The following is a 13,998-nucleotide window of genomic DNA, read 5'->3' on the forward strand; positions in this document are numbered from 1 at the left end:
CCACAGCTAGGCACATGACCTGGAGCACTTCCACTCCTAGGCATATAACCAAGATAGATAAGTGCTTATGTCAACAGAAAAAGACACACAGAAAGCTGACGCCTCCATTTGTTAGTCCATTTCACTCCTGGGTGATGCTGTGATGGGTAAGGTTATGAGCCTGGTGCTCCTCACTCACTGCATCCCCTGAGAGGAGGCGATGTCTTCAGCTTCTTTTTTTTTTTGAGACGGAGTCTCCCTCTATTGCCCAGCAGGCTGGAGTGCAGTGGTGCGATCTTGGCTTCTTGGCTCACTGCAGCCTCCACCTCCCGGTTCAAGCGATTCTCCTGCCTCAGCCTCCTGAATAGCTGGGATTACAGGCCACCACACCCGGTTAATTTTTTTGTAATTTTAGTGAAGATGGGGTTTCACCATGTTGTTCAGGCTGGTCACAAACTCCTGACCTCAGGTGATCCACCTGCCTCGGCCTCCCAAAGTGCTGGGCTTACAGGTGTGAGCCACCACACCCAGCCCGATGTGTCTTGAGTTTCATTGTTCCTCTCACCTTCCTAACTCAGTGCCCTCCACAGAGTAGGTTCTCAGCAGATATGTTCAATGGTAGTTGGCGAATGAGAACCCAAGAGTAAGAACTGTGGCTATTTCTAAGTGAGAGCTCTTGAAGGGTTAAGTTTCTCACTGCCAGGGACTGGTGTGCTGTGACCTGACTGTGTGGTGAGAGACACCTTTACATGCAGTGCAGGGAGCAGTCTTGCTGCTGAGCATCAAGGTGCCAATATATTTAAAGTTTGATAAAGCAAAGTGCACACACATTAAATTTGTTTTTTGTTTTGTTTTGTAAAAAGTGTCCCTATAAGCAGAGCAAGTTTGAGTGTTCTGGGTTTGAAGGTTATCCTCTGGCTGCATTTATTAGTTTGTTATAGAGAAATCTGTTACTGTGTGCGTTGTGATTTTTTTTCTTTTTTTAGGCCCAGTATTCACTTAACACCCATTCTGGAACCTGAACCACAGTACCACAGAGAGCCGTTCAGGGGACCTTCCCTGTTTCCTCCCAGCCAGAGGCCCTGTTTGTGGTGCTGCAACCAAAACATCACTGACTGTGATGCCCATATTTCTTAGAATGCTCAGGTCAGGCAGTCACACAGCCTGCAGATTTCTGAGGGGTCTGTAGGCACATTTATGGGAGGAGGGACAAGGCAGCTTTTTCTAGAAGTGGAATTAAGGTGGAGGCAAGATTCTTAATGTGGGTTCCAGATAGTTCAGACTTCAGCCCCCTATCCAGCACTAGGGTAGACACAGCTTCTCCTTCCCCACACAGCAGTCTCAGGCTGCATTGGGATGCTCAGCCCCACAGCCTCCCAGAAGCTACAGCAGCACCTGTGGGAGCCCACCATCCTGTGAGGAAGTGTGTTTCTTCCCAGCCCATCATCCTGCAGCTCAGGGCTAGCCCGCAGGGTAGCCAGGCACTTGTGCACAAGAGGAAGAGCCTACCATAGCTGTGGGAATGTGGAGTCAGCATGTATACCAGCAATTGAGTGACTCAGTAGAGAATATGCACACAGTGCATGCTACGCAGTCATCCAAAAGAGACTTTTACAAGATATTTAATGACATACTTATTGTGTGTTAAATGAAAAAACAGACACAACCATGAAGAATAAAAGAAATTTGAATAAAATAAATTCTTACTTTGAAGAATAAAATAAATATTTGCACAAAATAGAAGAAAATAATTCATCAAAGTATTAATAGTCAGTAACTGGGCCTAGATTAAGGGCCCAGGTGTGTATTTCTGTACTACCTGCACATAGTGTAGAATGAGCCTTGGATAAGGCTCATTCTACCTTATCCAGAGTCCCTTGGGCCCAGGGAAAATGTGTTGTGTTCTCTCTCAGGGTGCTTCATCCGCTGTCTAGGCTTTGCTATCCTGTCTCCTGCTCCATAGACTCTCTCAGAGGTCCACTCTGGGGCTGTCCCTCTGCTCCGACCATAGTCCTTCAGAAACCCACTCCCACTCTGCCTTCTCCATTGCTAGTTGTCTGTGTATAAAGCTATTTCCTCTGTCAGACCACAGCAAGCCCTGGAGGCAGGGTCCACTCTAGGTAGCATGCACATTTTTGGCAGGCTTTGGTACCCACAGTTTGGGATCTCTGCAGCTGTAGTTTGAATAGAGTTGAAGATGCCTTAAATATCAGCAGCCGCTCTGACCAAAGCTTCTAGGTTGGTTATGTTAACTGAGCTGAATACAGAAGGGAATTTTAGTAATTTCGTTAACCTTGGCTGTGTCTTTCCTTCCAGCTCACATGTCTAAAACGGCCGCTGGTGGTGATCCATGAACTGTTTGACAAATCCATCATGGATATTTCCTGGTAAGGTGGATTCTACTTACTGGAATAGGTTAAGAAAGGAGAAGCCACACAATGGAACGTGAGGCCTCCTGGATGTGACTAGGGTCAGGTGGCCAGCGACCCCTCCCCAGGTGTCATAGTGGCCCAGACCAGGAGTGCTGTTTACACATGTTTTGGAAACTGGCAGCAGTGTACCTGCTGCTGTGAGAATGTCCTGCCTGTGCAGGATTTGCTACTGGAAAATGCCTTTTCAGGATTTGTCTAAGATGAGGAGAATGACGTGATCCTAGTGGGTTCTACTTTACTCCGTCATCGCATGAACCAGAGTCAGAAGCACACTTTCTGCTTCTCAGTGACCTGATTTATATGTATAGTTTGTCAAGTTTTTTTTTTTATTTTAATAGTTTCAAAAGTAAGATAAGTAAAATTGAAAATTCCTACAGAATATATGGTAAGGGATACTGTGTACACCTGCTTAGAACTAAAGAACACCAGGGTCCTTTGGAACACAATTGTCGCCCCCCGCCCCCCCACCCTCAGGCCACAGAAGGGAACCAGGAGTTTCCAGCATCTCCCTAGAACACTGCCCACCATCCTCACAGGCCAGCTACTATGGCATATGTGTCTGCCTGGGGCTCTTGCTACCAGGCTGCTGATGGCCATGTCTTTCAGGACTCTGAATGGGCTGGGCATCTTGGTGTGCTCTATGGATGGCTCTGTGGCATTCCTCGACTTCTCCCAGGATGAGCTTGGCGATCCCCTGAGCGAGGAGGAGAAGGTAGGCTGATGGCCCTTGTGCTGCTGGGTGCTCTGTGACCATAGCCACAATAGCTCTGAGAGACCCCTTTGACTACACCCTCTTCTTGTGGGATTCACAGACACGTCATTTCTTAACATGTAATGGAATATTTGTCTTTTATATCTTGTAATCCTTTACAAAATAGATCAATTAAAAAACGAGTTCCCATTTCAGAAATAAGTCCTGGAGTTAAGAGTAGAACTATTTTAGGCATCTCTTCTTGAGCTGATAATAGGCCATCCACTGGGAGGTTTTTGCTCTGGGAAAGAGCTGAAGTGACTCCTCAGGGGCCCCTGCTCATGTCATTTTCCCCTTCATGGTAGTAATATTGGTCATTTCTTAGAACGTATTGTGTGCCAGGCTCTGGGAATGTGTTTTGCATATATGATTTCATTTAAATTGCACAAAACCCTTCCAGGCAGGGCTTATACATTTCGTGGATATGGAAACTAAGCCTCAGAAAATAGCATGGCTCTTTGCCCAGACTGTGTGTGACCCTTAGGTCAGAAGAGGGAACCAGGCCTGCTGCCTCTGGGCCAGGCCACCTCCCCTCTGTGTTCTGCCGGGGTGATGGGGTCTCTGTGTCCTTCTTCCAGGCTTTGAGAAAAACCCTGCTTCACCTACCATAGACTTAGAAACCTGCCCCTGCTTTGTAGGATGTGTGTATGTGTCTGAAGGGAGCTCTTTGAAAGCCCAGAGCAGGCTGGCAGCTCTCTCGTATGACCTTATTTGCTGGTGGAAGCTTCCTCTTAACCTACAGTGTGACCTCCCCACTAAAATGTGAACCCCTTTGGGGGAGAGGTGTGCCTTAGTGACTGCACTTAGAATAGGTCCTGCCACCCCATCATTTTTCCATGAAGGAATGAGTATCTCAGTGGCCTCAGGTCCTCCTCCAATCTTGTCACTGTCATCAGGTACCTGGGGATCACTATGCACTCCCTTGGAGTCACTCTGGGAGCCTAATAACCCATCTGCTTACCATTTCCCAAGTCACAGGCTAGGACTCCATGTTGGAGGAACACCAGGGAAACCCTGGCCAAACCCTGAATTCTGCCTCGAGATTCCAGGGGATAGACTCAGGAGAGAAGGGCAGGAGCCAAGATGGCAAGAGAAGGAGGTTCCTGGCCACATCCAAGCCCTGCAGGAGCGAGTCCCAAGGCACCTCTCTTGGAATGCTGCCTCTCAACCCATACTCTGGTGTAAAGCAGATATCCTGTTAACTACAGTCCCTGTTCTTGGGCAGAATCCCACGTTGGACATTTGCACATCCCATGGAAGTCTGTTGCTCATGCACTTTCATGTACAGCAGTTATTACAGTGTGCTGGGGATACCATCTCTGCTCTCATGAGGCTCCTGTCTAGCTTGTTAGGGGACAAGACTACGAGGGCCTAGGGGGAGGGGAGTATGATGACATGCTAGGAGGGGTGGGAGTAAAGGAGGCTCCCTATCTCTGCTGTGCCAGGCCTTCCCATACTCTTAGAGACACTGTAAGCAGGCCAATGGGGACTTCCAACCACAGGGCTGATGGCTGCAAATGAGCTGTGAAAGTAGACTCTTGTTCTAGGATCTGATTCCCAAATGCATTTGGGTCCTTAAGAGCCTTAAGTTAGCACCTTGAGTATCTTCCTTTCCGTTGTAGCACTGTGGATTGTTATTTGTTTTGCACCAGACTGTGGGGCAGTGTTGTCTTGTTGGCTGTCTCATTTACTGTCATCCCAGCTACAGATACAAGGGAGGCCATAAACATCGAGGGAGAGCATGAGACATCAAGAGAGCTGTCGAATGAGGGACAGACAGAATAGGGTGGGAGGCAAGGGGGAGTTGGCCTTGAGTCCCTTCTCTGCTCAGAGCCAGGAGAGCCCTGCTGTGGTTTGCCTAATGGTGGGCAGCACTGGCCACACTGATGCTCACTCTGGCATGTTTTGCCTCTCTTGCTTCCCCAGAGCCGCATTCACCAGTCCACCTATGGCAAGAGCCTGGCCATCATGACCGAGGCCCAGCTCTCCACAGCCGTCATTGAGAACCCTGAGATGCTCAAGTACCAACGGAGGCAGCAGCAACAGCAGCTGGACCAGAAGAGTGCCACGACCAGGGAGATGGGCTCAGCCACCTCAGTCGCAGGTGTCGTCAATGGGGAGAGTCTTGAAGATATCAGGAAGGTGAGAGCCCTGCCTGATGGCACTAAAGACATGTACATATGCCCAGGGACAGGGTGAAGGGCAGATACCAGTGGTGGGAAGGAAGGGATTTGTTCAGTTTGGCACGGGATCCATGGGTTAGCAGCCACTGCTGCATGGGGCCTGGATCCCCTGTATCAAAGACCTTATCCCCAGGAGCCCAGAGGAGGTCATCTCTTGTAAGAACTTACGAACTTTATCCTGCTGGCCTTTCTAGGAAATCCTAGATGCTAACAACAGTGGATTTCAGTCTCTGCCCTTAGGAGACTTCTGTGGGTTCCCCTTCTTCATCTGGAAGCCATGTTTGATGAGAAGGGGTTGGAAATGGGGCAGGAAAAGGGTAGGGAATGTTATTGCTTGGGGAGTTGAAACCATCTCCAGGAGCCTGTGTAGGCTGACAAACCTCCTCCAGGCAATTCAGATATAAAGAATGAGAGAAAACCCCTAGTTACGAGCTTTCTGTGGAAGGAAGGGTTCTATTTTGAAAGTCAGTTTGAAAATCCCTACCTCAGGCCAGGCACGGCAGCTCACGCCTGTAATGCCAGCACTTTGGGAGGCTGAGGCAGGCAGATCACTTGAGGTCAGGAGTTCCAGACCAGCCTGGCCAACATGGTGAAACCCTGTCTGTACTTAAAAAAAAAAAAATACAAAAATTAGCCGGGTGTGGTGGTGTATGCCTGTAATCCCAGCTACATGGGAGGCTGAACAGGAGACTTGCTTAAACCCAGGAGGTGGAGGTTGCAGTATGCCGAGACTGCACCACTGCACTCCAGCCTGGGCAACTGAGTGAGATTCTGTCTCAAAAAAAAAAAAAGGAAAGAAAATCCCTAGCTCAGTGACAGACATGTGGTTCATGGGTGCAGGGCTCAGTCCTTTAGCCCTTTCCATGGCTGTTGTGTGGGGCGGCTAGTGTGGCATGCACCCACTGCTTGTTCTTTGCTTAGGTGTCTTGTTTAGTTGTACCAGAAGGGCTTAGAAGGAGAATTTAGAGTACATTTCCTTAGAAGCCTTATTATTTTTAAACCTACTGTGTTGAGGTATAATTGACATATAAAAAGTTATACATACTTAATGTGTACAAATTAATGATAAGCCAGACACAGAAAGACAAATACTGCATGATACCTCTTTTTTTTTTTTTTGAGATGGAGTGTCACTGTCACCAGGCTGGAGTACAGTGGTGCAATGTTGGCTCACTGCAACCTCCGGCTCCCTGGTTCAAACGATTCTCCTGCCTCAGCCTCCCAAGTAGCTGGGATTACAGGCACACACCACCACGCCCAGCTAATTTTGTATTTTAGTAGAGACAGGGTTTCACCATGTTGGCCAGGATGGTCTCGATCTCCTGACCTCATGATCCGCCCACCTTGGCCTCCACAAAGTGCTGGGATTACAGGCATGAGCCACCGCACCTGGCCTGCATGATACCTCTTATATGAGGAATCTAAAATAGTCAAACTTACAGAGGCAAAGAATAGAATGGTGAATACTGGGGTCAGAGGAAAATGGGAGTTATTAGCCAAAGGGTATAAGGTTTAAGTTATAGAAGATGAATAAGTCCTAGAGATCTCCCCTACAGCATAGTGCCTACAGTTCACAATATGATATTGCATACTTAAAACTTTGCTAAGCGGGTAGATCTTATGTTCAGTGTTCTTATCATCAGGAAAAAAATAGACTTTATTTTTTAATATTTGGAAATAGTTGGCGGAAACTTTTGCATTCATTTATGTAACTCCGCTTTGCCAGAATCTTCTGAAGAAACAAGTTGAGACTCGGACGGCAGATGGTCGCAGAAGAATCACGCCTCTCTGCATAGCACAGCTGGACACTGGGTACTGGTTCATTCCCCTTTCATGATCTTATCTGGTGAGATCTTCCTGTCTTCTTTCAGCGGTTAACACTTTCATGGTGAGGATCTTCATAGGCCCTTCACAACGTGACTGGTAGAACGTGGAAGCAAGGAAGTCGAGCTCAGCTTCCCGCAGTCTCAAAGCCCACACTCCTCTTGGAGCCCTTGTGCGCACCTGAATCATGTGGTGGGTGGTAGTGCTAAGGCAGCCAGCACATCTGGGGCACTTCACTGTTGTCAGGGCACCAGAGGACGCACAGGGAAGGCAGTCAGTCAGGCTGATTTTTTTTTTCTTTTTTTTCTTTCATAAAGTTATTTTTATGATTATGAAAGGTATATTTACACATGGTTAAATTTAGAAAATAGTAAAAGCCCAAAGAAGACAAAAACATTATCTATAATCAGATACAGTCACTGTTAACATTTTGATATCTGTATTTCCAGTCTTTTTTACCCCACTCATTACTGTTTCTTGCCCATTCATCCATTTTAATAACTAGTCCTCTGAGGCGTTTACTGTCTGATTATCCAGGTTCCCGTCCTAGGATTTGCTTAGCCAGTTCACTGTGGACTTGTGTTGTGTCCAGTTTCTCGTGATTATAAATGAGTCTTTGAGCTCACCTGTGATTCTCTCAGGATAACTTCTAGAAGTGGAATTACTGGGCAGAGGGTAGGGCTCTGAAGCACATTTTCCTGTTGGGGACAGAGATGGGGAAGAGACTCATTCACCACTTGCTGTTGTCCCAGTGTATATAGTGAGGATTGTTTTTGAATTGGTTATTCTTCCCAAAATGATGTGTGTTGATTCAAAAAAAAAGAAAGAAAAATGATAAGGCCCTATGTAAAAGAAATAAGACCCCCACTGTCAAGGCAGTTCACTCTGGGTTTATTCTCATTCCGCCTATCTGCTCAGGGCATTTGTAAGCCCTTCATGGAGACCACATACTTCAGGCCTCTGCGTTTTGCAGTTGTCCATCCACAAGCTATTCCACATCTTCCTTGGTGTCTGAAGAAACCTTCTCTTGTACAGTGTACAGATCCAGTCTCCTCATGTTAGATGTGCAGGCTCTGAGGTCCCGCGAGTAGAGCCAGAACCAGGTCTGCTGACTCCCCCCAGAGCACTCATTTTCTTTTGACTAAGTCTTTTTCCTATTGTGACCCTATAGGTGATAATGCCCCTACCTACCTTTTACTAGGACCAAGTGAGACCCAGTGTGTGGTTGAGCTCTGAGCACACTGGGCCTGTGGGATGGGGAGGTGGTGGTGTTGATGGTGGCACTTTGTTCTGTGGATCCTTCCAGGCCTTACCTGGTGAGAAGGTGTAGGTCTGGTCTGGGGCCAACTTTCTGACATAGGATGCATATTTCTGGCACCAGGACCTGATTCCTTTGGTATTAAAAGCTTTTTGCCCTCCTGATTCCCACATTCTAACAAACAAGTAGCAACAGAATAGGTCCTTATTAGCTTAGCTGATTAAGAAAGAAAAGAAAAAGCATAAATATGCAAAGTAGGTATAAGTGAGAAATAATAGCAGACAAATCAAAAAGATGAGAGACTTCTTTGCTGAACTCTGTGCAAATAAATTTGCACAGAAAATGGATGGTTTTTGAAGAAAATAAAATTACTAAAAGTGAAAAATTTTTGTGGAAGAAATAGAGGACAAAGTTAACCCCACCAAAGCCACCAGACTAAGATGGCTTCACAGGGAAACTTCAGGAACTTTTCAGGAACAGGTAACTCAGGTAACCGTTAACACCATTTGAAATATTCTAGTGCATGGAGAAGAAATGTGCAAATTTTTATTTTGAAATGAACATAATATTTATATCAAAATCTTACAAGGATAAAACAATAAATTCAAGATCACTCTCATTTCTGAACGTCAATGCAAAATCTAAGTGAAATAGTAACAAACAGAACCTTACTGCTTGTTAAAGGCTAATATACCATGACCAAGTGAGGTTTGTTTCGGGAAAGTAAGGAGGTTCAAATTTTAGGTAACTATTGAATTCTACATATCAGTAGATCAAAAGAAAAAAATTATATAATCTCTTTCATTGATGCTTAAGAGGCATTTTGGTAAAATTCAACGTAATTTTTTAAACTCAGTTAAATGGGAGTAGGTGGATGCTTCCTTAACTCGATAAATTATCTTATTTCAAATTAAGTTCAAAAACTAAACAAATGCCTACTCTTGCAACTATAATTTAACATTGTTCTATAGGTCCTAACCCATGTAGTTAGTCAAAGGAAAGAACAAATTGGAAAGGATAATTATTTAAGGATGATATGGTTTATAAGAGAATCAACTGGAAAAGCTGCCATAGGCAATGAAAGAAGATAGTCAGGTGGCTAGATACAATCAACATGAAGTCAGGTAGCACCAACTACCCTCAGAGTGCATAAAGAAATAAGTCACATTCACAAATAAAATAACTAGGATGCAACCAGAGATGTAGACCTTAATGAAGAAAAAGTAAAAACCCTACGGAGAGGCTTCAAAGAAAACTCAAAGAAATAACTAGAAATTCATACCATTGATTAGCTAGGATGGCATCATAAAGATGTCAGCTCTCCTGTAGCCTATAAATTTAACCAGTATAAATAACCATAGGAATTTTTGGAATCAGACAAGGTAACTATAAAGTTATGTGGAAAACTCGGCTGGGCACAGTGGCTGACACCTGTAATCCCAGCACTTTGGGAGGCCAAGGCAGGCCTGAGGTCAGGAGCTTGAGACCAGCCTGGCCAACATGGTGAAACCCCGCCTCTACTAAAAATATGAAAATTAACTGGGAGTGGTGGCGCGCCTGTAGTCCCAGCTACTCAGAGGCTGAGGCAGGAGAATTGCTTGAACCTGGGAGGTTGCAGTGAGCCAAGATCGTGCCACTACACTCCAGCCTGGGTGACAGAGTGAGACTTTGTATCAAATAAATAAATAAATAAAATAAAGTTATGTGGAAAAATAAATAGAAATGGCTGAAATATTTCTGAAAAAGAAGATTAATCAGGGAAGACTAGCCCCACCAGAAATTAAAACTTAAAGGCTGTCATACTCAAAACAGTGACATACTGACACATCAATACATAGTGCAGTGCAATATGATAGAATATCAGGAAATAGGCCCGAGTATTTATGGGAATTTTAAAGGTACCTTTTCACATCAGTGATAAAACATTAGCTAATTCGGTAAATGGAAGACAGGACTACATGCCCCCCCACCGCTAGAAACAATGTTGGGTCCCAACCTCGCAATTTATTACATACATTCTAAACAGCTTAGAGTTTGTTTAACTTTTTGTTGTTTAAAATATTTTTGTTTAAAATTTTAGAAGATTCCCCGGAAGAATATTTTTTATAATCTCAGAGGTCAAAAAATTATTTTCTGTAAGTGACAATTTAGAGTACACAAAAATTTAAAAATTTTAGCGCATTTAAAAGATGGACTGGCTGGGCGTGGTGGCTCACACCTGTAATCCCAGCACTTTGGAAGACCGTGGCAGGCAGATACGAGGTCGAGAGATGGAGACCATCCTGGCCAACATGGTGAAACCCCATCTCTACTAAAAAATACAAAAACTAGCTGGGCGTGGTGGCGCGCCCCGTAGTCCCAGCTACTTGGGAGGCTGAGGCAGGAGAGTCACTTGAACCTGGGAGGCAGAGGTTGCAGTGAGCCAAGATTGCGCCACTGCACTCCAGCCTGGTGACAGAGCAAGACTCCATCTCAAAAAATAAAAAATACAATAAAAAAAGGCCATAAATAGTTGAAGCACAACATCCCAGGGAAAATATTTCCTACCATATAAGGAATGTTTTTTAATGTGTAAATGGTTTTTACAAATCAGTAATAAAGATGAATAACAAAACAGTAGACAAAGCATATGAATATGCAGTTCACAAAAGAAGGAAGTCAAGTATTTCTTTCTTTTTTTTTTTTTAATTGAGGTGAAGTCTCACTCTTGCCCAGGCTGGAGTGCAGTGGTGTGATCTCAACTCACTGCAGCCTCTGCCTCCCAGATTCAAGAGATTCTCCTGCCTCAGCCTCCCAAGTATCTGGGATTACAGGTGCCCACCACCATGCCTGGCTAATTTTGTATTTTAGTGGAGACGGGGATTTCACCATGTTGGCCAGGCTGGTCTCGAATTCTTGACCTCAAGTAATCCACCCGCCTCGGCCTGCCAAAGTGCTGGGATCACAGGCATGAGCCACTGCATCTGGCCGGAAATCAAGTATTTCTATTTTGAAAAAATGTCGGCTGGGCATGGTGGCTCATTCCTGTAATCCCAGCACTTTGGGAGGCCAAGATGGACGGATCACAAGGTCAGGAGATCGAGACCATCCTGGCTAACACGGTGAACCCCCGTCTTTACTAAAAATACAAAAAATTAGCCAGGCATAGTGGTGGGCTACTTGGGAGGCTGAGGCAGGAGAATGGCATGAACCCTTGAGGCAGAGCGTGCAGTGAGCCGAGATCGCACCACTGCATTCCAGCCTGGGTGACGAGTGAGACTCCATCTCAAAAAAAAAGGAAAAGAAAAAATGTCAACATCACTCATATCAAAGTAAGATACCATTTTTCTTCTGTCAGATTGTTAAGTGTCAGGAAATTTGATAAAAGTGTTACTAAGCACCTATGTGGAGAAATAGGTGCTTTCGTACATGGCTTATAATTTAAACCTCTGAGGAGGGCACTTTAGAAATATTTATTCCAAATCATCAGTGAACATTTCATTTGCTGCTACAATTCCACTTCTAAGAATTTATCCCATGTATTATGTGAATCTTAGGTGTAATGACAAGTGTTAGAATTTCATAATTCTTTGAGCGGCTAATGTGTGTTCTAAGAGTGTCCTACACCAACTACTTTAGTCCTGACAGCAACCCCATGGGGAGAGTCCTGACACTTTGTATTTTGCAGACATGACTGGAGGCACAAGAGTAGTTGGAGCAAGTCACAAGCTTGCAAATGGCAGAGGAGTCAGACCTGGCTGTCCCAGAATCCTCAGTTTTGACACTGCAATACCTTGCGTCCTGGTGTAGCAGCATCTGTTATAGAAAAAGCTAGAGACAGTCTTGTGGTCCCTCAGTAGAGGCTGGGTTAGGTATATTATGGCACACCCACCTAATGGCATGCCCCATGGCCCTTCATGAAAGGGAGGCCCTTTCTGTATTGCTGCATTTCATTCCTCCTAAGACGTGTTTGCACAGTTTAACACCTCTGAGATTTGGGTGTGTTGTACAATCAATGGCATCTGACAATTAGTAGCATTGTTTTCTTCCTTAGTAGTACATGTAGAACCTGTAAATCCTAGATTCAATTAAATATATAGTATATTAAGCGGCTTTAATTTTCTTTTTGCTTTTCTGTAACTTTGCGGATTTTCTGTCATGAAAACCTACTGCCTTTGGACCTAGAAAAAAGTTATTTGAATGTATAAAGTACTGGATGTGGCACCTGACTTTCAAGGCTGACTTTTGTTCTTACTTGATGACAGGGACTTCTCCACGGCATTCTTTAACAGCATCCCCCTCTCGGGCTCCCTGGCGGGCACCATGCTCTCTTCTCATAGCAGTCCACAGCTACTGCCACTGGACTCCAGTACCCCTAACTCCTTCGGCGCCTCGAAGCCTTGCACAGAGCCTGTGGTGGCTGCCAGTGCCAGACCTGCAGGCGATTCTGTCAATAAAGACAGGTTAGTGGGTGCCAAGGCTTGTTCCTGTCGCTGGGGAAAGTTCAGGTTTGCACATGGTTTTGAGGACAGAGAATTTTATTCTGTTTGCACTTTGTGGCCCTTCCGATGAAAAAAGAAAGAAAAAAATGCTTGATTTGAAATGGGGACTTCTCAGAGGGGAGGACTCGTTCAGTGAGTCTCTGATGCACAGGACCATGAGGATTTCACAAAGAGTGTATCAAGGCCGACCAAGGGTCAGGCTGCTAAGGGTGGGAGCTATCAGTGAAATGCTACATGCTGCAGAGTCAGCCCCACCTGGCAGCTCTACACTGGAGGTCCTTCACATTTCTGGGGCCTCAGCCTCCACTTCAGTCTGCTGAGCACATCACAGAGCATCCATCCTAGTCGGTACTCCTGTGGAAAGGCACAGACTCCCCTCATACTCTCAGAATTCTATTCACTCAGAGAGCCTGTGTCTTCATCCATCTTTACTTGGAAACCAAATTAGAAATCAGAACCATGCAAGCACAAATGAAAGCCAGGAGTGAATGTTTGCTCAGCACCTGCTCTAGGTTACATACCCTGCTAGGCCCCAGGCATCACAGGGGCTTAATTGGTGGGTCCTCATCCTCAGGGAGTGTGTAGGCTGATAGGGAAGAGGCAGCCACAGGGTTGCAGGTGGCCCCTCAGGTCCTCTGGGTAGAAATGGCTAGCCATCCAAAGAGGGGCTGGTATCTCAGGGTCAGGGAGGTGCCTCAGAGGGTACCCTCCACAGGGCTCATACAGGCCTACCAGGGGATGAGGCCTGGGTATTAGGGGCAGCAGCCCCCCAGTCCCCTCAGGGAGGTCAAGAAGAGGGAGAAGGCCAAGGTGTCTATGCTGGATCAGGTAGTCGGGGCTTTTCCCCAGAGTAGAGATGTAGAAAGCTTTGAGATCTCCTTTTTAGGAAAGTGACTCTGTTAGGTGGTGGTGCCCCAAATTGGCCACTCCCTGGCACATACAGCTGATACCATCAGAGCGATTCTCCATTGGTGGAATAGAGTCTTGTGTTACTGCAGCCCCCTGCTTCTGGGATACAGCTGATACCGTTAGAGCAATTCTCCATTGGTGGAATGGAGTCTTGTGTTACTGCAGCCTCCTACTTCTGTGT

General features: G+C 45.6%; 1 protein-coding gene across 7 annotated transcripts in view; it reads left to right on the forward strand.

Annotated features, from left to right (window-relative positions):
* Nucleotides 1–13,998, forward strand: part of HIRA (histone cell cycle regulator) — a 107,511-nt gene that overhangs the window by 42,203 nt on the left and 51,310 nt on the right. For 6 of the 7 annotated variants that reach the window (XM_017856659.1, XM_017856660.1, XM_017856665.1 and 3 more), the window contains 5 exons: nucleotides 2,296–2,366; nucleotides 3,018–3,123; nucleotides 5,089–5,304; nucleotides 7,072–7,157; nucleotides 12,672–12,869. In XM_017856659.1, coding sequence (XP_017712148.1) covers nucleotides 2,296–2,366; nucleotides 3,018–3,123; nucleotides 5,089–5,304; nucleotides 7,072–7,157; nucleotides 12,672–12,869 — 677 coding nt within the window. The remainder of the gene's footprint in view (nucleotides 1–2,295; nucleotides 2,367–3,017; nucleotides 3,124–5,088; nucleotides 5,305–7,071; nucleotides 7,158–12,671; nucleotides 12,870–13,998) is intronic. The other variant, XM_017856663.1, reaches the window with a different exon arrangement.

This window comes from Rhinopithecus bieti, unplaced genomic scaffold (genome assembly GCF_001698545.2).
Source record: "Rhinopithecus bieti isolate Rb0 unplaced genomic scaffold, ASM169854v2 scaffold_44745, whole genome shotgun sequence".
Taxonomy (NCBI): domain Eukaryota; kingdom Metazoa; phylum Chordata; class Mammalia; order Primates; family Cercopithecidae; genus Rhinopithecus; species Rhinopithecus bieti.